The sequence below is a fragment of the Centroberyx gerrardi genome, chromosome 17 (assembly GCF_048128805.1).
Source record: "Centroberyx gerrardi isolate f3 chromosome 17, fCenGer3.hap1.cur.20231027, whole genome shotgun sequence".
In the NCBI taxonomy this organism is placed as follows: domain Eukaryota; kingdom Metazoa; phylum Chordata; class Actinopteri; order Beryciformes; family Berycidae; genus Centroberyx; species Centroberyx gerrardi.
The window spans coordinates 16228812-16253051 of NC_136013.1; the positions used below are offsets into that span (position 1 = coordinate 16228812).

A 24240-nucleotide genomic window follows, 5' to 3' on the forward strand; every position below is an offset into this window, starting at 1 on the left:
AATGTCCTGTGTATTAATCATTCTGCAATTTGTGTGTGATGCTTGCAATCCCCGTTTCCTCCTTGGAGGATGAATGAAGTTTATCATATTTTCTTATATCATAACAATTTCACAACTGGGACGAAGCACACATAGATACTTATTTAAAGACAGATAGACATGTGGGAGTATAATAAACTCCTTGTACTCATTCTTAGTCTTTCTTAATTGCTAACCATCCTTACACAATTATTAGGTTATCCCTAACAAGAATCCATAATTTGTGATTAATCCACTGCTGCTTACACTTTAGTTACGGACAACAAGCAGTGTGTATAGGCTGATAACATGATGCTACGTGATGCTCATATTATAAACCACGAGGATTCATCAAGGTTAGTGAGGTATCTCTCTTGACAGAAAGAAAGACAGCGTCCTGACCTAAACGCCCAGGCAAAGGTTTACTTTGTGTGATCTTCCAGTGACTCCCTCACTGTATGAGGATGTTGTGATATAAGGTCCTCCTGTGCATGGGATGTTGTACATTATGCAATAGTAGTTAACTGCTAAAGGTCATTTATTTTAGGCTGATGACTCCTGGCAGGGGGCCAGTCACCTCCCACATCATCCTCTTTTCAGAGATAATGAAAATTACATCACTTAACATTTATGTGTTATATTACAGTCACCTCCTACACTATGCTGCTCTCAGAGATGATCAGAATCATATTATTACTCCAAACTTATGTTATAGGATAAAATAAAGAAGCATGAAATAGAACATAATGCTGCGCATGACTGTATTGGCTGTATACTGAATTACTCAGAAATTATGAGGGTTAAGTACTGGCAAAGATATGTGTATTTGAAATATAGTTTGGTCTCATTTTCTACAGTAAGTGAGATGGGATTTCACTTTTAAATGGTAGAAGCAGACTTGCTTTGACAATGAACTGCATGCTGCAATGCCTTGTGAACCTTATGTCATTGTCTTTTAAGAGGAAAATATGACCTTCTCTCCAACTTCTGAGGTCACAGCAACAGACACAGCAACACTCTTTAAACCACTTCTCTTTGATGCACACACACATTAACACACACCCAAACACACACAAATCTCTATCAGATTGATGTTAAAAGGCCTCCACTTGACTAGGTGCATTTTTAAACCAGCACAAACCGTACTTGAGCGCTGAAAAAAAAAGGCACAATTCAAACTGGCTCAGTGATGCAAGTAAGACCTTGAGCGCAGAAAGACAGCTCCTTCAAAGTCTTTCACGTGGCTTCAGTCAAGCTAAAAGCACGGCGCTTGTGTATCAGCCACTTGTACAAGTCTCCCTTTCCAAAGGAGAGGTAATCAGTTGTGTGCGAACAATGTCGGAGTCATTTTCCTCTATTCGCCGGAGAAGAAAACACACACTTTGCGAAAGCTCATTCACGAAAAGGCACTTGGACGCTTTTCAGCGGAGCGGAAAAGGAAGCCATGTTATTATGTAAAGAAAAAGAGACAGGAGGTGTGCGGGGTATTAATAGTACGGAACAATATTCTGCTTCTGTGGTTAAACTGAGACATTTGTTTGGACAGCTCGTATGTGGGTTACCCTTAAGGCTTCATTAAAGCTGGATCAATAGGACCCTTGCTGCGTGTGGGTGTATGTGTGTGAGTGTGTGTGCTTACACTTGTGTGTCTATTCGAAGGGTAGGAAGCCACAAAGGAGAGAAAGACAATTAAACAATTCAGAGCCATGGAGGTTGCAGCCATTTACATGCGATTGATTTCCCTGTTGCCTTAAAAGTATCGCAATTAGGTTATTGTGATTTTACGGCCCGGTGTCTGTTTGGCTGATTGGATTTGTTGGTGGTTCCAATGAGTATCTGACACCAGGCTGTCAATCATGCGAGTGTGTGTGTGTGTGTGTGTGTGTGTGTGCATTGTGTGATGGGTGGGGAGCAAGTAGAATGTCACAGTCAGCGGTAATCAATCCTGCCACTGAGGCTTGTGTGGGTGTCAGAGAGAGAGAGAGAGAGAGAGAGAGAGAGGGCAGAAGGACCGGCTTGCTCCGAAATGAGAAACAACATTTCTCCCTCTCCGCTACATGCCTCATAACACCTGACTCTCATTCTGTCACACTATCACACACGCTCGCTCGTTCTCCCTCTCTCGCTCTATTTTGCTCTTGAATACAACCCCGGAGCACTTTCCCCTCGCTACACCCAAACAAACAAATCTGACCTGTCTAGAGTTTCCCTGATGGAACCCAGTGGCTTTTATGGTATGAGAATTCAGGCACACCCTCTATGCTCTCTCTCTCACACACACACACACACACACATTTGTTCTTCTCAAGGCAAGACATCATGTCAGAGCATTAAATGCTTCTAGTGAATAAATCGTCCATCAGAGGAGGCTGGAAACTATATACTAACTACTCCTCTCCTTTTATTTGAGCCGGTCCCATGGAGTGACGGCAAAGGCTACAGTTCCTATTGTATCTTAAGGGCACCATGGAGCTAGATGATGGGACGGGAGAAGTTATAGCCAGAGTCACAGTACAGAATACATCATGTCTCCTTCTCCCTGGCCCCCCTGCTACCTCCTGGCAGACCCTTCAATAGCAGTAAATAGTACCTTGATGCCGCCCCCCACTGACTCATAGCGCACCAATTAGCCAGCAGCCAGCATGAGAAAGAGATGGCAACGTGGACTAATAAAAAGGCCACCTAAATGTAATTGAAACCCCTTTTACTTCACACACACATACACACACACACTGCAGCAGAGATCCTGGGTCGCTGCTGAATCAGGCCCTTCCTATGCTATGGAGGGAGGGGTGAAGGAGAGAGACAAGGAGGATGAGGGTGCCAGATTTTGTAGCGGTTAGATAACAGAGAGGAGAGAGGCTCATCATCCCAGTCATTTTCGGATGCTCTTGTCGAGGATGAGTCCTATTGCCGACACCCCGTCTGGCTCTGCTAAGCCTAAGCCACTGAAGAAAAAAGAAAGAAAAAAACATACCAAGAAAAGCCAAACAAAAATGGCTTTCAAATCAAGCTGCAGCACCACAGTAAAAGCCTTTACATGGAGTCGCAGAAAACACACTTCTGGCAGATAAGAGAATTCATCCAGAGAAGTGTCATCCTGTCCGTGATTCCAGTCCCTTCCCTGGTTTTTCCGATGCATCCGGCCGTGACAGAAGTAGACGTGATGGTCCTGAACTGCGGCTGTCACCACAAACCAGCCTTCTAATCAATCAGCCTTCACCCAACAGCCAGCAAAGAGTGCCACCACCACCCAAAGGAGTCTTTTAGGGAGGAACGCACGCTCCTCTATTTTCATCCCGCCTCGCTCCCTGGAGATCGATGCGGCGGTCTTATGCGCTCCGCGTCAGGGTCAGACCAAATCCCCACGGAGAGATTGCATTTCAGCATCTGCGGTCTCTAGCACATATTTCAGCCCAAATTTACCCGTCCGCAATTTGGCCACTTCTTGTTGCCAGCGCCACTTTTAAGAATAGACAGTGATGACTAGATATGTCGGTTTGGCGGTGGCAAGAGTGGAAATAGGTTTGCAGACCGGTTTTCAGGGGTAATATTGAAAAATTGGCTGATTCACATTACTTAATCCCTATCCAGGCAATAAAAAAAGAGATGCTCATGTCATAATCATTGTTGTATTGTTGGCCAGAGCAAGGAAATTCTCATGAAAGGTCATATGCTGTATATTAGAGATATATTGCTCCAATAAATGGAGAGAGGCCCTAATAAAAAATACTCTAATATCATCCAACTGTGAACAGCAGTTTCCATTAACACAGTGCTTTCTACATTGAAGGTCAAAATAACAGGGAGGATTGTGTCTGTATTTTGTATCAGTTGATTGCAATTATTTGCAATCAGTGGCTTGACTGGAGACCCATCACACTGTCGAGTGTTGTGAGCGAAAGAGGTTTTGTGCCCCCGTATGCTTATGCTTGTGTACGTATGGCCTGTGCATGCATGTAGTATGTACTGTATGTGTCTAAGCAGGTGAAGAATCTTTGGTTTTATCACTGGTGTTTTTCTCTCCTCTCTCTTCTCTCCTCTCCCAGAGCGGCTGATGGAAGACGCTCTTCACTCTGGAGCCTCTCCTCCACCGGCTCCATATTACCATAATGAAATTGAAAAGAAATTGAAATGGAAATGACTGCCACCCGGCGTCTGAGGCCACATGACATTGGCAGACAAATAGAGGCAGGATTGTGGGCGCTAGCGCCGCAACGCAGCAGCTCCCTGCTCCTTTCAATTCTCCCCTCCCTCTGAGCTGGCTACAGAGACAGAGAGCCAGTAAACAGAGAGGTAAAAAAGAACACAGCCAGAATGTAGTGAGGAGTAACTGGATAACATGTGAACTGAGACTTGTTGCTTGTACTATAAAGGGAAATTGGCATAGGTAGTAGTATAAGCAGTTATAGAAATAGAAGTGGAGCACCGGTGGCCAGAGGTATTAATAATAATGTGATCATTTATTGATGCCCATAGGGAAAGCCTCTTTCTTCCTGCTCCTTGGTACAAAACAGCACCCATGGAGCTGGTACAGGTTCAGTGTCTTGCTCAAGGACACTTCAGCAGGGAAGACGCTTGCCAACACTACTCCACCCTGCTAGGTACGCCATTTTGATACTTGTTGAAACAAAATAACAGAAACAGTGATATCCTTACATGGTGCAGCTTGCTCCTTCTCTGTGGGCTCTTCCTCTGTTTTCTGAGGCTGGCCTTTAATCTTGTATACCAGGGTTAGCAGGCGACCTTTAATAGATGTATCTTGCTCCTCTTCCTCTTCCTCCATAGGGATTCCTACACAATACACACAGACAGACACACACACACACACACACACACACACACACACACACACACACACACACACACACCACATATACAGTACAAATCATATTAAGAGCAATATCCCATTCCTTGACAACCATGGCTTCCTGTGGGGTTAGCCATGTCATGTGTATGATGTGTGTCATGGTATGTATCTACTATTTCTTGGCAATGGAATGAATTTTTTTTTATTGTTTTCCATACGGAGGGTGCCATGACAGGGCAGCGCTGTGCGGCAGGGCTGAGAAAGTCATTAGATCAGTAGTACCCCAGAGGGCTGGGCGATTCAATTATTTATCAAAACATCAAGATGTCAGAGCAATCTGAGAGGCACTGAACTATAACACCTCTGCTGAGAGACAGAGAGAGAGGCAGGGAGGGAGAGAGACTGTGATAAAAACAGAGTAGGAACCGGTACAATTCAGCTGCTATTGACACAGCAGCTCAAGCTATAGGGGAAAAAACACATATGGATATACGGGACCAAATCATATCACACAACTGACAACAAAGAGAAAATTGCCACAATCATAAACCTTTTCACATTGTCCAAGATGTGTTCATCTAATTCTAAATCCCATTTATCCTCTATTTTTCATCTTCCATTCCACGGTGCTGTCATTTTATTGTGTATTGCTTTGTCAGATGGTCAGACGGCTACTGCAATGACTTCTAAGATCAATCTGAGCAGTGTAAGACTATCTCATCATATTAAATCCAGCAGAGCAGCTCATAAAGGCCTGGGATGTTATCCGTCTCACCACAGTGAAGCCGCAGCTCGTTGTGGAAGTCGTAGAGTTCCTCCTGGATGTCCTCCGGACACGGACAGTCCTCACCCATACTGAAGTTCAGCAGCATGTTGATCTGCAATACAAACACACACACACACACACACACACACAGAAACCATATATAAATAAATGAACAACTCTTTTCTTTCACTCGTTTAGCCTCATGACCCATAAGTCTTTCCTTTTCAAAAGCCATCTGAACATGGTGTGATCTCATTGTACACGATTCAGAGAAAAACAGCTTAAGTGGCTAAATCTCCTTAGGTGCTCGCCGACTGAAGGACACCATGACAAGTCATTAAAGTAGGTGTGAAGTGCCGAACTCGATCTCCAGCTGTGACCCTGGGGGGCTGTAAGTGTCTGTGTGTGTGTGTGTGTATGTGTGAGAGTGTGTGTGTGTGTCTGTGTGCATATCTGAGTTTGCACTGTCACTGGAGCAATGACATCACAGAAAAGGAAGGATGAATTCACACAGCCTTGAGGCTCCGTTCGACACACACACACACACAAACATAAATAAATATATATAATATATACATGCAAACAGGGTGCTTTAGGGAACACACTTACAGCAAGGACCTGCTCTCATTCACTATGGGCCAACGAAGCTGTATCCTCCGCAAATGAGAGAAGTCAATGATACAAAACCAGCGGGGAATTTGAGCGGCGGGGAAAGCAATTACCCATGTATGTGGAAAATTACTGAAGTCGTATAAAATCTCCATCTGAACCCTCTCATATAGTTACATACAGCATTTGAAGTAGTGAGGCTGCTGGCTTGCTTCATGAAACGAAACAGTTTTCTTATAAATGTGTATGTGTGTGTGTGTGTGTGTGTGTGTGTGTGTGTGTGCGGGCCTGTTTGTGTGTGCACACGCAAACACACACTTTTGCATGCAGTACACATGCAGTGTACTGATTCGCTGCTCCTCTCTTCTTTGTTGTCTGTTTGTCGCCGTCTCTCTTTCTTCTTTTTCTTTCTTCCTCTTTGTCCGCTTGCTCTCCCCCCATTACTGTACGTGTCAGTGTGCAAACCTCCTTCTATAGCAGCAGTGTAATGAGGTTAACTGCAGTAGATGTTTGGACAAAGCAGCCATTCTGATGCTAGGGAGCTGGGCAGTGGTTCAACAGCTCTAAACTGAGTTTATGCGATGGGGCGCAGCAAACGGCCAAAAACTGCAAGCCTGTGTCTAACACTATGATTCTACAGAAATAGTAAATAGGCATAAAGTCCATTATGTAATGCTTACCAACTTTATATAATAGAATGTTTTGGTGTCAGCTAATTTCGTGTGATATTGCCCTTCAGACTGTTGAGGACCTGTGTATATACTGTGCTTGCTGAGACATTTCTATTCATTTTACATTTAGGAATTTAGCAGATGATCTTATCCAGAGCAATATGTGATATGTAATATATGAGCAAGTAGGAGTTCAGTGTCTTGCTGAGGGACACATGGCTGTTGATAGATACATTAGCTGTTGGGAGTCTCTCTAACCACTATGTCACCTTGCCACCTTCACACGGTCTCATCCTCCCCAGCAGCCCTGCGGCGACTGTGCACCTTTCTCACCTGTTCTTGAGGAGGTGAGCGGAACTCTTTGGTCTTCTTAGCAGTAACAGCGGCGGACATGTTGAGGGCCAGCATCAACTCGTTGTAGCGGAACTTCTGGTTGTACTGCAGCTTGGAGACAAAGTTGTCAGAGAAGGACACGATGGCCTCGATGCGATGCTTCAGCTCGCAGTCGCAGAAGTAGTGAAGCAGCTCGCACATCTGAGGGAACAGACAAGGGGAGGAGACAAGCAAAGGAGGAACACTGTTGAATCACACATACACACACCTGTAAGACTACTTCTGCTCCGAATACATACTAAGAGTCTCATGACTTCCCATTATCTCACTCGTTTAAGTGACATTTTTAGCCCAGAGATCATTGGTTCAATATGAGGCAGAGCCATTTCATGTTTGACTGACTCCTGAATGGGTCCATAACAGTGGAGCAGTTACTGAGCATGTGATTGAGAGTTAGTCTATAGCAGTGAAACAGTAGCCTGGTAAGAGCATCCTGATCACGTGACCTCACATTCTGTTTCGCTCCACGGATCAGTCTGGACTTCCAGCCTCCCACATCGATTTCAGTGGGCAGGAGTACTTGCCTTGACAGACAAACTCCTTCAGCCAATCAGCGAATCCAAATTCAAATCCAGTCGGAAGAACGGCGAAAACGTCTTTTCCGCCGAGAAACTCCGCTAGTGCATACTCTTGTTCTTGTTTAATTGTTGTTACTGAGTCTATTTCTGCAATAACTGCACTTATGGCTGTGTTTACTCTACTAACGTTAACGTTACCGCTCGTTGCTTCGGGAGACGCCATTACTGTTTTGCCAGCAGCGGCCTGTATTTCACGTCAGTCCCTGATTGGCCCGGTTACGTCATCAACTACGACGCAGTCCCTGATTGACCCGGTTACATTGTAATTTCAGGAAATCGATGTGGGCGGCTAGAAGTCCAGACTGATCCGTGGAGCGAAACAGAATGTGAGGTCACGTGATCAGGATGGTCTTACCAGGCTAGTGAAACAGCACTTGTAGACGAAAATGTTCATTGATTTTTGGAGTTTTCGTAATTTACCTTCAAAGGTTTAATCTAATCTAAGCATCTAAGCTGATCCTAGATGTGTTTTTGTGTGCTCGTTACCTGTCGTTTGACGGGCTCAGGCAGCCTCTTCTCCAGCAGCCCTTTGATTGGCTGTTTAGCATCTTTAGCCGCCTCCTCCTCTCCAGCTTCCACTGCCTTCTCCTCTGCCCCTGTAAGTCCTTCTTTCTCTGTAGCCTCAGTGGCTGCGTCATCACGTGTCTCTCCGAACACATTAGGGTCAATGAGCAGTAAGATCTTATGAACGTCCTCACTACCCAGCACACCCATAGTGAGCAGCGTGCTAATAAGCTTCAGGATTGGCACAAACTGGTACTCCACGCTTCCCCCTACGGGATCTCGGATGTGGTGCCCCCCACCTTGAACAGCCTCTGTCAACATTGAAATCGCTTTCTCCTTTAATGCATCCAACGGGACTTGGGGACTGTACAGATGCTGCTCCCGTTTGGTGCTGATAAAACAGGGCGGAGCAAAGTTGAGGCGGGGTTTGAGCGAGGTGCTAAGCCCCACCCCCGGCGGGAGGTGCTTTTTGGAGGCATCGGTGAAGAGGCGGATGGAGCGCGTCTCGGCCGTGACGGGGATGATGAACTCGTTGTTCATCATGAGTCGCGCCTCTTTGGCCGTCTCCAGGTGGATGCTGATCAGGACGTTGTAGAAGCCCTCGCGTAACATGCCTGACAGGTACTGGTTGTCGATGGTGTATAAGAGCTGCGATTGGTCCAGGTGGCTGCAGAGGGCGTGGGCCACACGGGTGTTGCCCAGGGCGCAGAGGGCACAGTAGAGCTTCAAGGTGTGGTAGTGGAACTTCCTCATGTCCTCCTGCTCTGACAGCTCCATGATGTCTACACACCTATGGAAAGAAGGGAGAGAGTATTGCATATTTAGCCTATTTAGGGCCCAGATGGATGTGGTTTGCCACACAAGATAATACAATGAGTTTAGACAATTACAGAAAAGTATTTGTGGATGACAATATATCTGACAGCCTGAATTGTTCTGGTGCGGCAAACCGTCTACAGCACCTGTTCTCCTCAGGTATGTGTACAGCCAACATCTGCAGGGGCTCCACACACTGGACCACCCAGCCATGCCTTTCGCTGACCCTGGCCGTCTCCACCTTGAGGAAGGTGTTGGGCATGCGGCTCCACAGCACCGCGCTGATGGTCTGGACATCGAGACGGGGCGGACACTGGGGCACCGGGTTCTTATGCTCGCTCTTGAAGACGGCCGACGATAGGGGCATGGCATTCTGGAGAGAGAGAGAGCACACAAGCATGGATGGACGGATGGAGAGATTGATTGATTTATTGGCCGACTGGCTAGCTGACTCACTGACTGACTCATTCATTCATTTGCACGCATTACACACACAATGAAACTGTTGCAGTGGAGCATAACATATACCAATTAGGGGACTGTACCTTTATTTTAGTCAGCTCAAACTGGAAGAGGTTGGGGCTGGTGGGTCGCACAAACACAGCAGGAAAGAGCTTGGTGTTCGGTTCCACCTAGTCAGAGAAAAGAGCAGCAAGTTAAGAATAGGCCTAAACAGGAAGCACACATCAAAAGGTTGAGCAGCAGGAAAAGAGCATGACTTGCAGAAAGCAGCTTAGCAGGAAAACCAAGCGAGTGCATATGATGTGTCATGGAACTCCACAACTCAGTGTGTGTGTGTGTGTGTGTGTGTGTGTGCGAGTGTTCAAGATTGTCGGCTGGCAGGATGACTCAGGGCTTGGTGAAGCCTCACCGTGTTTCAGTGAGGGAGAACATAAGAAGATTATACCCTTCGAACGGTTCTTTGAGATTCGGTTCTCTGGGCTTAGAGAGTACATCTGAACAGGCAGATACTGAGGCGGACGTCACTGTTCTGTTAGCAAGCTACAGGCAGAGATGATGACTTACTCAAGGTCAAGATGATAAATCACGGACGGATTGACAGACAGACGGAAAGTAGAATGGATGGACGGTTAGGTAGGTAGAGAATTGGAACTGATTGACAGGTGGATGGATGGATGAACGGATAGATGAATGGATGGATGAGTGGAACTATAGGCACTAAAACACAAGCAGGCTTAAAAATAACCCTGCATACAGAGTGTCCACGGGTCCTAAAAAGGCTGAGAAAGTCTTAAAATAAATTATCTACATTTAAGGTCTTAAAAAGCATTAAAATGTCGTGACGCAGTTCGAGATCTCATTTTTTCACCAGGCTTCTTTGTACTGCATGTTCCATTTTTAGATTAATACAGAACAGGGTCATTTGTACAATATGCATCTGCTTTACAAAACACAACTCGACTTCATGTCCTTTATCAGTTAATTTCCTTTTGTCCTTTTTCTTATACTGCCCATTCAGAGTTTCAGAACTTTATTAGCTATGTTCAATCAGAACATAGTTTTATTTCTTTATTTTGGTTTTTAAGATTGTCTTAAAATCAAACATTAATAAAGCTTAAAAAGTCTTAAATGTATCTCTTTGAAACGTGCAGACAGCCTGTGCGTAGAGCGGTGTGTGTGCTCAGTACCTGGTAGGATGTGGAGATCTCCTTGCCACTGACAGAGAAGGCCACCAGGCCGGTGGCCAGGTCTATCACACAGCCGATCTCCAGGTCCACGTTGCTACGACTGGAGGAGTGGGCAGTGCTGGTCACATCGCCACCCCACACCATGTAGCAGTTACTCCTCTTCACACTGTCAGAGAGGAGAGCGGGAAAAAGGTTAAGGAAAGAAAGAGATGAGGAAGAGGAAGGTCAGTGGAAGCAGTACCGTGGCACATTTGTTGTTAGCAAGCTACAGCTAGCTAGCTAAAGATTTTTTCAAAACAAGTGTAAAAAAGTGCAAATATCATGTCATTATCCATGTCAAGAGCGGGTTGTGAATTGTAACTAAAACATTGTACCTTTTGGTAGATAAAATATGTATTTTTAAATAGTATACACCCCCGAAAAAAAACAAAGGAGGTCAAAGCCCGCCACTTCACCCAGCTTTCCCTGCCAGTGGCCTCACCTCTCGTGGACCCGTCCACGCTCGTCGCCCAGGGTTACCGTCACTGTTCGGTTCTTGCTGAGGTTGAAGTTGTTGCTATAGTAATGGTAGTCGGGGGTTACCCAGCCCACCCACACACCGGCAGGGTCCTGCCCAGCGAAAACCCTCACTGAGTGGTAGTACTGTGATGACATGAGAAAGAGTTAGCCAACACACACAAGGAGAACGGCAAGTTAACATAATGTATTCTATCAAAAAACTAAAGCGTTATTTCATACCGTGGTGATGCTGCTGTAGTCCACTCGTCTGCCTTCATCGCTGTGCTTCACAGATCTCAGTGGATATCTTTTCACAACATAGTTATAAATGATAAATGATCAGAAGCCACATTCAGCAAGTGATTTTCATCAGGAGTATTGTTCAAGTATAAACCCTTCGATAGATATTGATCTGGGTATTGGTGTAAATTGAAGGCAGATTGTGTTTGTGTACAGTATGTGACTAGCACTGTGGCTGTGTCCCATTTTATATCTAGTATCATGTAGTCAAGCTATCTGCACACCTTCAAAGTCTTCTTGGCAGGTGCAATAGGATAAAGACAGTACTAAATAGAACAGAAAATATCTGTAGTATGTATCAATATCAATGTCAATAATATGTTCTATATCTAGTATCATAAAACAGTTCCAGTCTTCAATTCTGATTGGCTGACTCATGTTTGAAGCTGTTGCAAAATACCCAATAAACACACATCTTTGACTGCATAACCGTTAATTCAAAAATAAATGAGCTAACCGAAAAATAACCACTTACAGGTAGCCTACTTATGTGTCACTGAGCAACCATATTGTTCACCTACTGTTCAAGAACTATGTTGCTAGCCAGAAAAATAACATTTATTTCATTTATATTGATTAAAAAAATACAAGATTTCTTGAAGTTTGTTATTACAATGTTTATAAAACAAATAACCCACTCAAGACCGTGATTTTCAATGATTTTAGAACAGCTAAGAGGCGCTGTACTGTATAGATATATTTCGGGGTGGTCAGCACCTGTGTTTGACTTTGAGGGACTCTTCCTCGTGCACGCCGTTCATGTCTATGACTGGACTGCACTTGAAGAAGGAGTGGAACTCCACTGGCATGCTGAGTCGACAAAACACCATGTCAGCGTTACTGTTCTGGGTGCCAAACGTCCTGTGGCTGACTTTAAGACATGGGGGGCTGTCGATGGTGCCGTCGATCCTGGTTACCTGAAAAGGAGGGAGAACATCTTCACAATCATCACCTGACCAATTTAGCCAATCTAATTTTAACAGAATACCATGACTTTGCTGGTTTGCTGTGTGTTAACATCAAACCAACCAAATTGTTAGATCTTAAACAGTTGCTTTAGTTCTTACCGCTATGTGGTTGTGGTTCTTCGGCACATTGACGAAAGTAGGGAGCCGCTTGCTGAACCACATGGTGACCTCTCGGTTCATGTTGACAGCGAAGGGTTCGAATCCTTCCTGAAGGCCACACATGGTGTAGTACTTAAAGGTACTGGCATCTTTCCCCAGATTCATCCGGCCCACCTGAGCCAGACCCATGCTGCACACTGGAATGAACCCTGAAGGACAGAGGGAGGGAGGGAAGGAGGGAGGAGGAGAGAGAGAATGAAGGCTCTAAGAACACACACACAGCAGGAGGGGAGGGAAAATCAATCCAGCTTTTGCTAAAAGGCAATTTACAAGTGTCACATTAAATATGGGTGATTTCATAACAGGGAGCCACTTATTTTTCACTTATTTCCCCAGCATGGTCATTCTAGGTTAACTCTCCCTGCTCTGCATGTAAAGCCTTTATTAAAAGATGACTTGAAGATGTGGAGGACAAACGACCTACAGCTCTTTCTACACTCACCTTATCAGGCTCACACTCCCTGACCTTCAGCTTTGCGTAACTGTCATCAGATCTGCACCCACCCACAGATCGTACGCACATACACACACACACACACACACACACACACACACGCACACACACACACACTCTTACTTACCATCCTCAGTCTCAAAGTCGGCGAAGCAGAGTTCGGAGCCCTTGTTGGTGATGAGGATCTCTCCATTAAGGGTGAAGATCATGGACTTGTCCTCCATGTTGATCATGCAGCCCACCACGTCCCCGGCGTGCCAGCTCCGCCCGAAGAAACGGCTGCCCATGTTCAGACGATGGCCCTACGTATTCAGTACACGTACATGCATGTACATATGAAGCTCAGACATATGACACATAGTATGAACACTGCAAACAATGTCCATCTTAACAAGTCATTTAGTCTCAAGTTCAGTCTTAAAATCTTGAAAACTTCTGCCTATGGGGTGAGATAATTCCACTTGTCTCCAATGCAGATTTACCTGTTTCAGGAAGTTTCTTTAAATACGTTAAACAAAGGAGAATAAAGCAGATCACTCCACTAGTATCAAGAAAATGTCACTTGATACAAGAAAATAAAAAGTTGAGTTATCTTACCCCATTGACTGATTATTTTTTCCAAAAAATTTAAGAAAAATAAGATTTTAGACTCAATACTACATTCAATGATTTGTTAAGATGAATATGTTTTTATGTTTAATACAGTAAACATGAATTTCACCACCCAGTGTGAGTGGATATTGGGAGATTAGTTAGGACAATTGAGATCTTACCCTGTATCCATCAAAGACAAAAGCCAGCTCATCTATGCCCAGTTCCACATCTGGCTTACAGCCGGGTCTGGCCCAGCCCACTCTCATGTCTCCCCCCGTCACTGCCTCAAATTCAAAGTACCATTTCCCAGTGGTCACGGCGTAGGTCCTCTCCACTCGGAAGAAGCGGACCTTATCGATGCTCAGGCGCTCCACCACCTGTCCTGCTGGGTGGAGAGGAGAGCCGCGGCGTCAGGAGAGGCAGTGAGGAGATTTACACAGGCAAATGTGCCGCAAGCTTTGGCTGCGATTGATTTTGTTTCAAACCCACCGCCTTCCTGGTCTGAGGGTTCGATGTTGTATCCGTAGCCAATCAGAGTGCGGATAGCCTCCCGGAGGCTGTCCCTGTTGGATTTCTTGGTGCGCTCATCCAGCAGAGTGTAGGGAACCAGGCGAGGGTTACGCTTACTCTTCAGATCCTGCATGGAGCAGAGGCAGACGCGCTCAAAATTTCGCATACACACACATACACATACACCACACACACATTCACAATAACCCCATCCCCCACTATCCGCACATACTGTAGCTCTTCTCATCTTTCTAATTGTAGGCTTGCTCCAGGGAGCCAGCTCATTCGAGCAGCTATGGTGTTTGTTACGATTGTGCTGTCAATCCCAGTCATTGAGTAGTTAATTGGCCGTTTGTTGCCATTACCGCTGCTTAGTTCTGTTTTCTGTGTCATTTTTCATTCTAGGAATAAGGATGGGGGATGTGCTGTATCCAGAATGTTCTCCGCAATGTGTTCTGTGGCTTTTGCCCTTTACGAGAAATTTCTTTTTTTCCTCTGTATTGAAAAATATGGTGACATATAGCTAGGAAATGTCATACCACTTAAACCTTTAGTCTGACATGATTAGGTATTGTACTGTATGGGAGGTACATTTATGAAACATGAAAGAGAAACATCTGCACACAGAAAAAAAGGAGTAGCAAAAACGGAGAAAAAAGAAAGGAGACAAATTGGCAGCTTTTTCTTCACATAGTAAACAAAGAGGATTGTTTCCGTAATAGCTTCCATTGTCTTTAAAACAAAAGCTTTTTCTTACACAAAAGAGTGCCTTGGGTGTCGTTTTGAGTGTGATGCTTTTTCACCATAGTAATAGCAGTAATAGTAGTAACGGCTTGTTTTGGTCAGTATTGTACCTGCTGTATGCCATAGGTCCATCCCTGCTTGATGCGGTCCTTGGCCCATACGTTGTGGGCGTTCTCCGCCAGCTTGTCTACCAGCAACTCCTGACTTGGAGTCAGTTTTACGTCAGCCAGGTCCAGAGGAGTGGGCTTGTAACCGTTGGACATCATGTAGCTACAGAAAAAGGATAACGATAAAAGCTTTATATGAAGACAGGATCTTTCAAGGAAAAAAAAACAAAACACAAACTAATGCTTCTCTGAAAATATAATAGATTTTTGCTCATATTGGCATTTTTTTGCCTTATGAAGATCACCAACTTATTTACTATTACATCACTACTCTTAGATAATGTATTATGTACTTCAATTGATACTCACAATATTCATGGTGACATATGAATCTCATTCCTCTCCTGTTTTTAATGATTAGCACAATCGCATACTGTATCTGACATACTGTGTAAGTGCAAAAGAGCACACTTACTTCTTAGGGAGTTTTATCTTTTTCAGGTTGTCCTCAGCATTGGGATTGACCTGGACTACATGACAGCCTAATGCTAGCAGGGTCCTGTGGGGAAAAATAACACACATGTCTCTATGAGAGCGCAGTTATTGGGTTAGAGTTAGTTGCAATATGACAACATCAATCTTTTGGGTTCATACTAATATAATTTCTGTGCTGTGAGTGGATGAAGCGAGTCTGTAGATTGTGTAATCCATACCTTGACATTACCTCTGATTTATTACCAGTCATAAAATGTTACAACAAGACAGTACATTTAGATCCAACAGTAGTAGATGGATTGGGAGTGTTCAAAGGGAGCAACGATGGGTTAAATTGTGAATGTCCTCATCCGTTTGGAGAAAAAGGCCAAAGAATCCCAGAGGAATGCATTGGGTGTGAAGTGCTTTTGACAAATTCTCTTCACACCCTGTGAGAGGACACAGTGACAGTTAAAAGGAGCTGGATGACACTCAGAGGGCGTCACTGTCACAGCCACAGATCAAGGTTAATCACAGCAAACCTTACCTTTCTCCTTTATCTTTTAAAGAGCATTTATGTAAAGCACTGACTTTACGTTTCACTGGGGGATCTCATGCTTTGGGCCATGATTAGTAGAACCAACAAGTGGAACCAAGTGTTATGTCGAGCAGTCACAAGTGGAGATGGACCTTAGACGGGCGTTCAAATTGAAGGGGGACTGAGGAGAGCTGGGACCCCCCAGAAGAGACAAGGGACCCCCCATAAGAAAGAGAAAGGCTAAACATAAGATATGTCTCTGTTAGACTTGGAAAACACTGTTGCTGGTGGAATACTGACCAGACAACACAACTGTCTTGAGTGGATGGAGAGAGAGAGAAAGGGAGAAGAGGAGGCTTCTTACTACAGACTTTTTTGAAGGGTATTTTTTTTCCTCCAGAAATAGTCAACTTGTTTGTTCAACCATGCTGAAAAATGTGTTCTAACACCATGTGCCACAACATTTTATTTATGTTTCAATTATGCTGTGAGTGTAGTGTTTCTATAAAAGCAGATCTAATCTGCCATTGATATCAACCAACACACTCTTTAGAACATATTTCATTTGCATCTGATAGATTTCAGTGTAAGAGGAGCGGCAACACCTCAGGTTAGCCCAATGCAATATACCCATAAATGAATACCATAAATGAATACCATTATTGTTGCAGCCTCAGATAATTTTCTGACAGGCAACCGCCACTCCTCCCACCCCACCCCCCTTTATGGATGGGACCCCCCACAAGACTTGAGTCTCTCAGTTTCTCTCTCTCTCTCTGTCTGTCTGTCTCTCGCTCTCTCTGAACCTGTTTCTGTCTGCCTATCTGTCTGCGTCTCTGTTTGACTTCCCTCGGTCTCTCCTTCTTCTTTTCTTGGGAAAAAAAAAAGCATGGGAGTAGAGAAAATCCACTCATAACGCTCAACATACTTCAGGGTTTCTGTTGACATCTGTAAGTTGTAGTTCTTTTCGGTCTCGGGCAGCTTGGAGAAATCCACCAGGCATGGATGCTGCCGCTTATTATCATCCCTTATCTAGGAGAAAAAGAATTGTCAACAGAAATAACATTTCAGACATTTCAACGTTTCTCTGCTGCCTACAACATTGCTCCAAAGTAAATCTATGTGTACATTATATGGTAAAGTGTACTAGCAAAAATATGCATATGAAATACACAGTCTTATAACGCACAGTCAAGGTTATTGTGAACCAGCAACGGGACAGGGATGTGGTCTAAATACAGGGTGCTACTGGTTGCAGTGATAAGACAGTCTACTCTAGTGAACATGTTATGAAAGCAGAAGAGGAACGAGGGAGCATGTTTTCTTGGGGGAGATAGAGAGGTGTACGACTGGAATACCAAGTGAGAGGTGTAATTCCTCTCTTGACGGCTCCGCTTTGTGCCAAATAATCCCTTTGGCCGTGCTCCTCGGAGGAGGCGGCATGGCAGTGGTGTATGTTTACCAAGAAAACATGCGGGGCTGTGTACAGATATGCAGCTGTTTGTGTGGGTCCAATGAACACCAGCCAGCTCTTTTGTGAATAGTACAAGGACTCTAGGCAAATTCTCTTCTCTGGCAATTCTTCCTATAGAATTATATTTGTGGCATAAACAACGAGAGGAAAAGATATTTCCATGCGACCAATGCTAAATAACAGGCAATACTATGCTTATTTTAGTGTGTTTGTTTGCCAGTACTGTGTTCGCTCTGCTTTGCTCCATCTACCGCACATGCCACTGTAATTAAAACAGATAAACACAAACTTAATGACATGAGCAGACTGCAGAATGAACTGCCACAACCACTACTGCAGCTAATAGTATGTGCACCTTGACTAGCTCTTCACCAGTTTTAACACTATTTGACACACAGTTAGTGCCCCTGTCCTCAGTCCCTTAGCTAACAGGACCTCATGAGAATCAGATCTTAAAGCCAAGCTGGCTTCAAAGATATCTTCATTCTAGATTAATGACTTTGTTGAGGTGTTGAAAAGGATGCAGGTCTGTTTACATGCTGGAGATAGAAGTCAGAGAGGGAGGACATGTGGAGGGAGGACTATTTATTTGTATTATAGACATAAGAGCTGCGTTGCATATTGTTACTTGTATTGTCACTTGTATGCTCATTTAAGGGTAGCTGGGCAAAACAGGTCACTTTGGCTTCATCCTTTGGCTAATATCCAACAAACCAAGAAAGACAAGTCTTTTGTAGGAAAAAGCCTCTAGAAACCTGTATCCAGTGACTTAAAAAAATCAGGTGAACACCCCCTTTGACCTTTTTTCCAAAAGGGAGAAAAGAAAGAAATAAAATGTAAAATGTTACTCAGGCCTTCCTCTTGGTTTATTGCAGCGCCGAAATTGCCAAAACACCCTGTTCTGCCCTTGGGTGGAACAATACATTGTAATTCATGACTGATACTAAAACACAAACACAATGAATCTGCTACCTACAAACAAACTAGAATGAAGCATCTAAATGGATGGTATGGAAAGCACAGAACATGGAAAATGGGAGTACTTTTTTTTTTTCCACTTACCCTCTTTTTGGTTTGAACCGCAAATTATAAAAGAGAAAGCAAGATGATGTACAGGCTTTTTCGATGGTTAAATTCTACTTCTAAATCTAGTGGCTAATGCATTTCAAGCTGCTCACTTTTTTAAACTCAAATTCGTTAAGAAAGTGTGTAATTGTGAGGTTTATCTCTTCACAGACATGGGAAAATGTATGGATTATGCTTTTTATCTTTTGATCCAGAGTGATGACCCATGTGATAAGTGTATCATATACTTTCCATGTGTGAGGAAAGAAAGGGTTTCTGTATTTCTCACCTTGCCGTAAGACCAGCCCAGCTCAATCTTATTCATGCCCCACAGTTCATGGATGTTCTCAGCCAACTTGTCCCGAACCTTCTCCAAATGGGGCGGCATGACAATCTGAGAAAATAGGCAAAGTAGGAAACAAGGACAATAAAGACATAAAGACATAAAGTGTAACATGATAAAAGAAGCCAACAATAAAGTGAAAATAGTGAGAGGGTGTATTAGGAATCAACAACTGAGTATTAGGCAGATTTTCTTTAGGTCCTAACACAGTATTATTGTGTACTTCAAATGCTTCTACATAGGTTAATACTCAAGCCAATACATTGGAATAAAATTCATTCTAAGCCATGCTAAAAGTCAAGTGTTACCTAAATCCTGTTAGCCTACCTGGCTGGTTTCTACCGGTGTGGGGATGAAGGAGGCCTGGGACATGAACTGGGTGGTGCCCAGCAGATCTCGGACTCCTTCCACATCCCTCTTGTACTCTTTCACCGGTTCCACTTTCATCTTCTCTTTCGGCAGCAGGGCCTCATAACACGGAGCATAGCTTGATGGAGGCAGGAACTTGAAATCGCCATGCCGACCACCCAGCAGGAACCGTGCCCTAGGGAGACGGAACGTCGGTCAACCGATATGAATAGCAGCCGAGGTTTATTCTTTTACACAATGAAAATACATGAGTTCTTTCAAAAATATTTCTACTGACTGGGGGAAACACGTCATATAAAAATGCACATACATAAACACAGTATAAATAATTAAGAGTGATGGTTAGACACCCATTAATGTGAGGGAGGAGCAGATGGGCTGGCAAAAATAAAACCACTAAGACTGAGTCTATTCCAACCAATTTTCAACTCAGCTTCAACCCAGCTGAACATAAACCCATTTCCTACTCTTAACCCAGTTCAATCAGCTCTGTCCTGCGCTCTCTGCGAGTGACAAGTCTGGCTCTGAGAATGAAGCAACGTTTCAGGCCTCGACTGCGAAGAGGCTCTCCCGAGGTCTGACCAAAATAGCTTCTCAAGTAGTAGTGATGACGCAACCGAGTCCGTTCTGAGTGCAGCCGTCAATTATTGAGTGGTGAAGATGAGTGGCTGTCATTTCCTCGGCCCATTTACCTCAGAGGAGGTGTTCATCCTGTTCACTGGGTCACTTTCATTTACAAGCTCTGAGGTGCCGCCTGACACAAGCCGCACAGAACTGGTCAAAAGCTGCTGCTTTCCATGTGAAATACAGAATGCTACCTTCTAAAATCATAAAAAGTAAGAGCTGGATGAAATACAAGCAGACGATGGATAATGAGATTTATGTTAGTGGTTTGGATCACTTACGCAGCTGAATTTCTGACCAGACAAAATAATTGTAATAGCTTTTTAATCTTATTTTTTGCAAGGTTTTTGTTTTTTATTTTTCAAATATCACTGATGTGAGAGTATAGACAGACAGATAGACATTTAGCAAAGATGCAACACTAGAACATTGTTTGAATCCAGCCATGAGCCTGGCCTTGTACTGTTGCCCCTTAATTACTACAGTCTTCCACTAGAATATTGAGTACCTAAGAAAGTACAAAAATGTATGCTATTGTCATTTAACATAATTTTCCAATTTGAAGTTATTTATATATAGTTATTTATTATCATTATTTCCTTTTTTCATGTGACTTAAAGGGGAAATGTCCATGGTCCTCTGTTCCCTTACAGCTTGATTTTAAAATATAGCCATCAAAAATACATAAAAAATAATTATTCATAATTAAGGCTGTACTTGTAGTCGTAGCTGTAGTTGCAGTAGACATAGCAGTCGTTGTAGTTGTCGTCATAGTTGTAGTATTGGTAGTGGTGCTACTAGCAGTAGCAGTAGTTGTTATTGTGGTTGTAGCTGATTTGCAAAATGGAACAGAAAAAACAGTGGAAACAGACTGATATTATTATATGAAAGCTATTATCCATTATGTGTAAAACTATATTCTGTACTGTATGTTGTTTGTTTTATGAATGTTCTTTATACCTGTCATTTGTTAAAGAAGGAATAGACCTACAAATATATTGGAAACAACCTGAAACTACTGGACTACCTATATGGATACTGCAGCTTATCAATGAAAAGTTGATGTGATCCTAAATAAACATATCTACTGAACCTTTGGCGGCTGACTGGTTCAAGGAACTTATTGTGAACATAGCAGCCAAAAAAATCTCAGGATACCTTCTGGATGAGCATCTTAACAGGCCAAAGAAGGTGCAGAAAAAACGAAGAAGAATCCAGAGAATTACTGGAGAGAAAAGACAGTCAGCACTCTCAGTTAGTACTGGTTCTTCTCCAGTACCAACCAAATGTCACTGGGCCACTGCATATGTCACTATGCCACAGCAAAACTCACCTATGCTCCTTAAGATTGTCGTGTCTCAACAAATTTAGAAGCAAAAGAGGTTTCTTCAGCTTCATGGTATGAGATGGTCATAGAGTTTGCTGGCACGCATGCTGCCAAAACATGCTGACTGGGCCTCAGAAGTTGTTTCCAGGCAGGGAGCTTATACACACCCTTCTACCTCTCCTCCCCTGGATAATTCATGTCACCACAAATTTCCTTTTATATAAGGATTCAGCATATTTCAAAGAGGAGGATTTCTGCACTCCCAGAAGCCATTGCAAGGCCTCTGAGTTCCTCCAGTAGACTCTAAGCAGGCCATCAATGCAGAACAAGAATCGTGTGAGAAAGCCACAGAGGCCGCTGACACACATGCTGTCAAAGCGGAGCAAAGTCACACTGGACCACACCCTCCCACCTCTGCACCTGTGGATCCTCTTGTCTCCACACCGGCTAAAAATAATGCTTTAAAGACCCCGTGAAGTGGCATGGAGAGCGTGATTTGCTTCCGTGTATTGACGTATGTCCCAATGAAAGGTCAACGGGAAGCGTCAGCGAGAGGGACTTATTTGAATATTAATGAGATATCGAGGAAGTGGGCACGTCAGCGTCAAACCGGCTCAGCTCAAACATGGACAGTAGTCTACACTCCGATGTGGAGAACTACTTTCCTGCGGACCTGGTCAGTGGCGAATTGTAGAGACCACTCCACTACGGATGGAGGAGGATGAAGAAGATGTTCTCATTTTTCCAGAGCTATTGTACTATGCTATCAAAATTTGAGAATTAGATATTGAAGTAAATATTCTACACATAGGGGCTTTAAGTAGAAGTAATATATAGAAGAACAACGATGCTATTAAATGTGACAAAGGTAAAACAAGAGAAGATGTGAAGGGGAAACCAAAAACAAAATCAATTGTTCTTTTCTTTTTCTAATATAGATGGAACTAAGCCCAAAAAGACCAAGAAGAAAGGAAAACTGAAGGCATTTTTCCAGCGTCTCTGGAAGGCACTGACATGTTGCATTAACACAGAGGAGGATCCTTGAGTACAACATCCTTCATCAAAGAAATGAAAGAAAGCAAAAGCACATGTAACTTTTTGAATTCCATTTCTACTGTTCACACAATATCAATTACTGAAGTAGGATCATGATATTACTTATCCGTTAATAATCTCCATCTGGCAACAAGGGTTGAATTCATGTTTTGATACAGTACACAGTAGAATGTGTACAATTTCAAAATACTGATAGGGTTTCAAGTTAAAACAGTGTGTGTCCTGTGTGGATAGTGGAGCTGCGTTGTGACTCTGCCTAATAATAAGTGTTTGATCTGCTAATTGAGATGTGGAGTATGGTAGCTGACGTCAATAAGTAAAATCAGATACAGACTCGTCTCTTTGGCTGTCAAGTGTCTTTGGGCCTCAAAGAGTGAGAGCTGTACAAGTAAAACGCTGCTTTGCTCTAAAAACGGAGTCAATCATGGAATCATGGAAAGACTGCTGGAGCTTGAAATTCCATTTTAAAGTCTTGTCAATCACGGTGTCTGTGGTCACCATGGCAACAGAGGAGAATATGAAGCCAGCCTACTTTTACCTGTGTCCAATCTCAAGGCCTTGAGGATTAATGCATTAGGAATAGGATGACTAGGTGGATTAGATGGATTTCATGCAGGCTAGAGAGAGAGTGAGAAGAAATTTGAGGTGTGTGTACACGCACGTAGGTGTGTAGATGTGTGTAGGTGTTGTGTGAGTGCGTGCAGTATATATATCTCTTCGCCTGTGTGTCCGTCTCGTCTGTCTGTGCCTGGGTGTGGAGCTCATTCATCATCTAGGACTTTCAGTGAGGACTTTCAGTGAGTCAGTTTGCCTCAGACAACACACAGGAGACACAAACAAAGACTCACTTGACCCCCGCGGAGAAGCTGACGACGGGGAAGAAGAGGCCGTCGGTGTTGAAGTTTTCGAACATGCCCTGGACCGGCTGTCCGTTGATCCTGAAGGAGATGCTGGGGGCTCCCAGGTCCAGACAGCAGCTCACCACGTCCTCTGAGGTCAGGATGTGCTGGTTCATAGATGCTACCGCCCGCGGGATACGACCTGCTCAGGACACACAGGCACAGTTATGTGTAATATGACCCAGTGAGTGATACTGGCACTACTCACAACCACACACACTCTCTCTCACTTTATCTCTCTCTCTCTCTCACACACACACAATCTTGGACACGCATACACACAAATGTACACAGATAAACACACTCTGGGCAAGGAGACTGGCCCTGCAGGGCTCTGACTCTGTCTAGACGCAATCTGGCCCTAGCCCAGGGTTACTGCTCATCATTAATACATTAGCTCAATATGATCTCAGCTCAGTTTAACACACACACACACACACACACACACACACACACACACACACACACACACACACACAGACAAATCGTTTTCCTCCCACTGACCTGACCACAGGTGGAGTCCATCAAAGCCGTAGGAGTAGAGGTCATCTCCGACCCCGTTGCCCCCCCAGCCCTCTCCTCCTCCCGGGTAGGGAGCGTAGCCTTTAGTGTTGGCCCAGCCCACCCTTAGGTGGGAGGGCTCACTGGTCACAAAGTGGTCCACCTGGTCAATCATCAGCTCGTAGTACCACTTCTTGTACTGGGCCGAGCCCTCGCTCACCCCCAGGAAGATGTTCGGTCTCATACTGGCAGTAAAGAAACGTAAGTCAAAAACAACAGAGTCATGTAGTCTCATATTCAGTTGTAATATCTTATTTTTCTTAAAACAAGTGAAACATTCTACCATTGGGGTGAGATAATTCCACTTGTTTCCAATGCAATTACACTTGTTTCTAAAAACAAGTGTCAGTATCTTGTTAAGG

The 24240-nt window shown here is 43.9% G+C and overlaps 1 protein-coding gene across 1 annotated transcript in view; it reads right to left on the bottom strand.

Annotated features, from left to right (window-relative positions):
• The window catches only part of LOC139931678 (ryanodine receptor 3), an 87498-nt gene that overhangs the window by 35350 nt on the left and 27908 nt on the right, over positions 1-24240 (bottom strand). Inside the window, exons 21-42 of the mRNA XM_071925255.2 lie at positions 23822-24063; positions 23267-23459; positions 19370-19586; positions 18989-19093; positions 18697-18699; positions 17089-17192; positions 15624-15707; positions 15152-15311; positions 14277-14424; positions 13967-14169; positions 13321-13495; positions 12680-12888; positions 12330-12529; positions 11553-11619; positions 11296-11456; positions 10815-10980; positions 9711-9797; positions 9312-9538; positions 8332-9139; positions 7208-7408; positions 5604-5706; positions 4678-4812 (exon numbers count right to left, since the gene is read on the bottom strand). Of these exons, the coding sequence (XP_071781356.2) occupies positions 4678-4812; positions 5604-5706; positions 7208-7408; positions 8332-9139; positions 9312-9538; positions 9711-9797; positions 10815-10980; positions 11296-11456; positions 11553-11619; positions 12330-12529; positions 12680-12888; positions 13321-13495; positions 13967-14169; positions 14277-14424; positions 15152-15311; positions 15624-15707; positions 17089-17192; positions 18697-18699; positions 18989-19093; positions 19370-19586; positions 23267-23459; positions 23822-24063 (3998 nt within the window). The remainder of the gene's footprint in view (positions 1-4677; positions 4813-5603; positions 5707-7207; positions 7409-8331; positions 9140-9311; positions 9539-9710; positions 9798-10814; positions 10981-11295; positions 11457-11552; positions 11620-12329; positions 12530-12679; positions 12889-13320; positions 13496-13966; positions 14170-14276; positions 14425-15151; positions 15312-15623; positions 15708-17088; positions 17193-18696; positions 18700-18988; positions 19094-19369; positions 19587-23266; positions 23460-23821; positions 24064-24240) is intronic.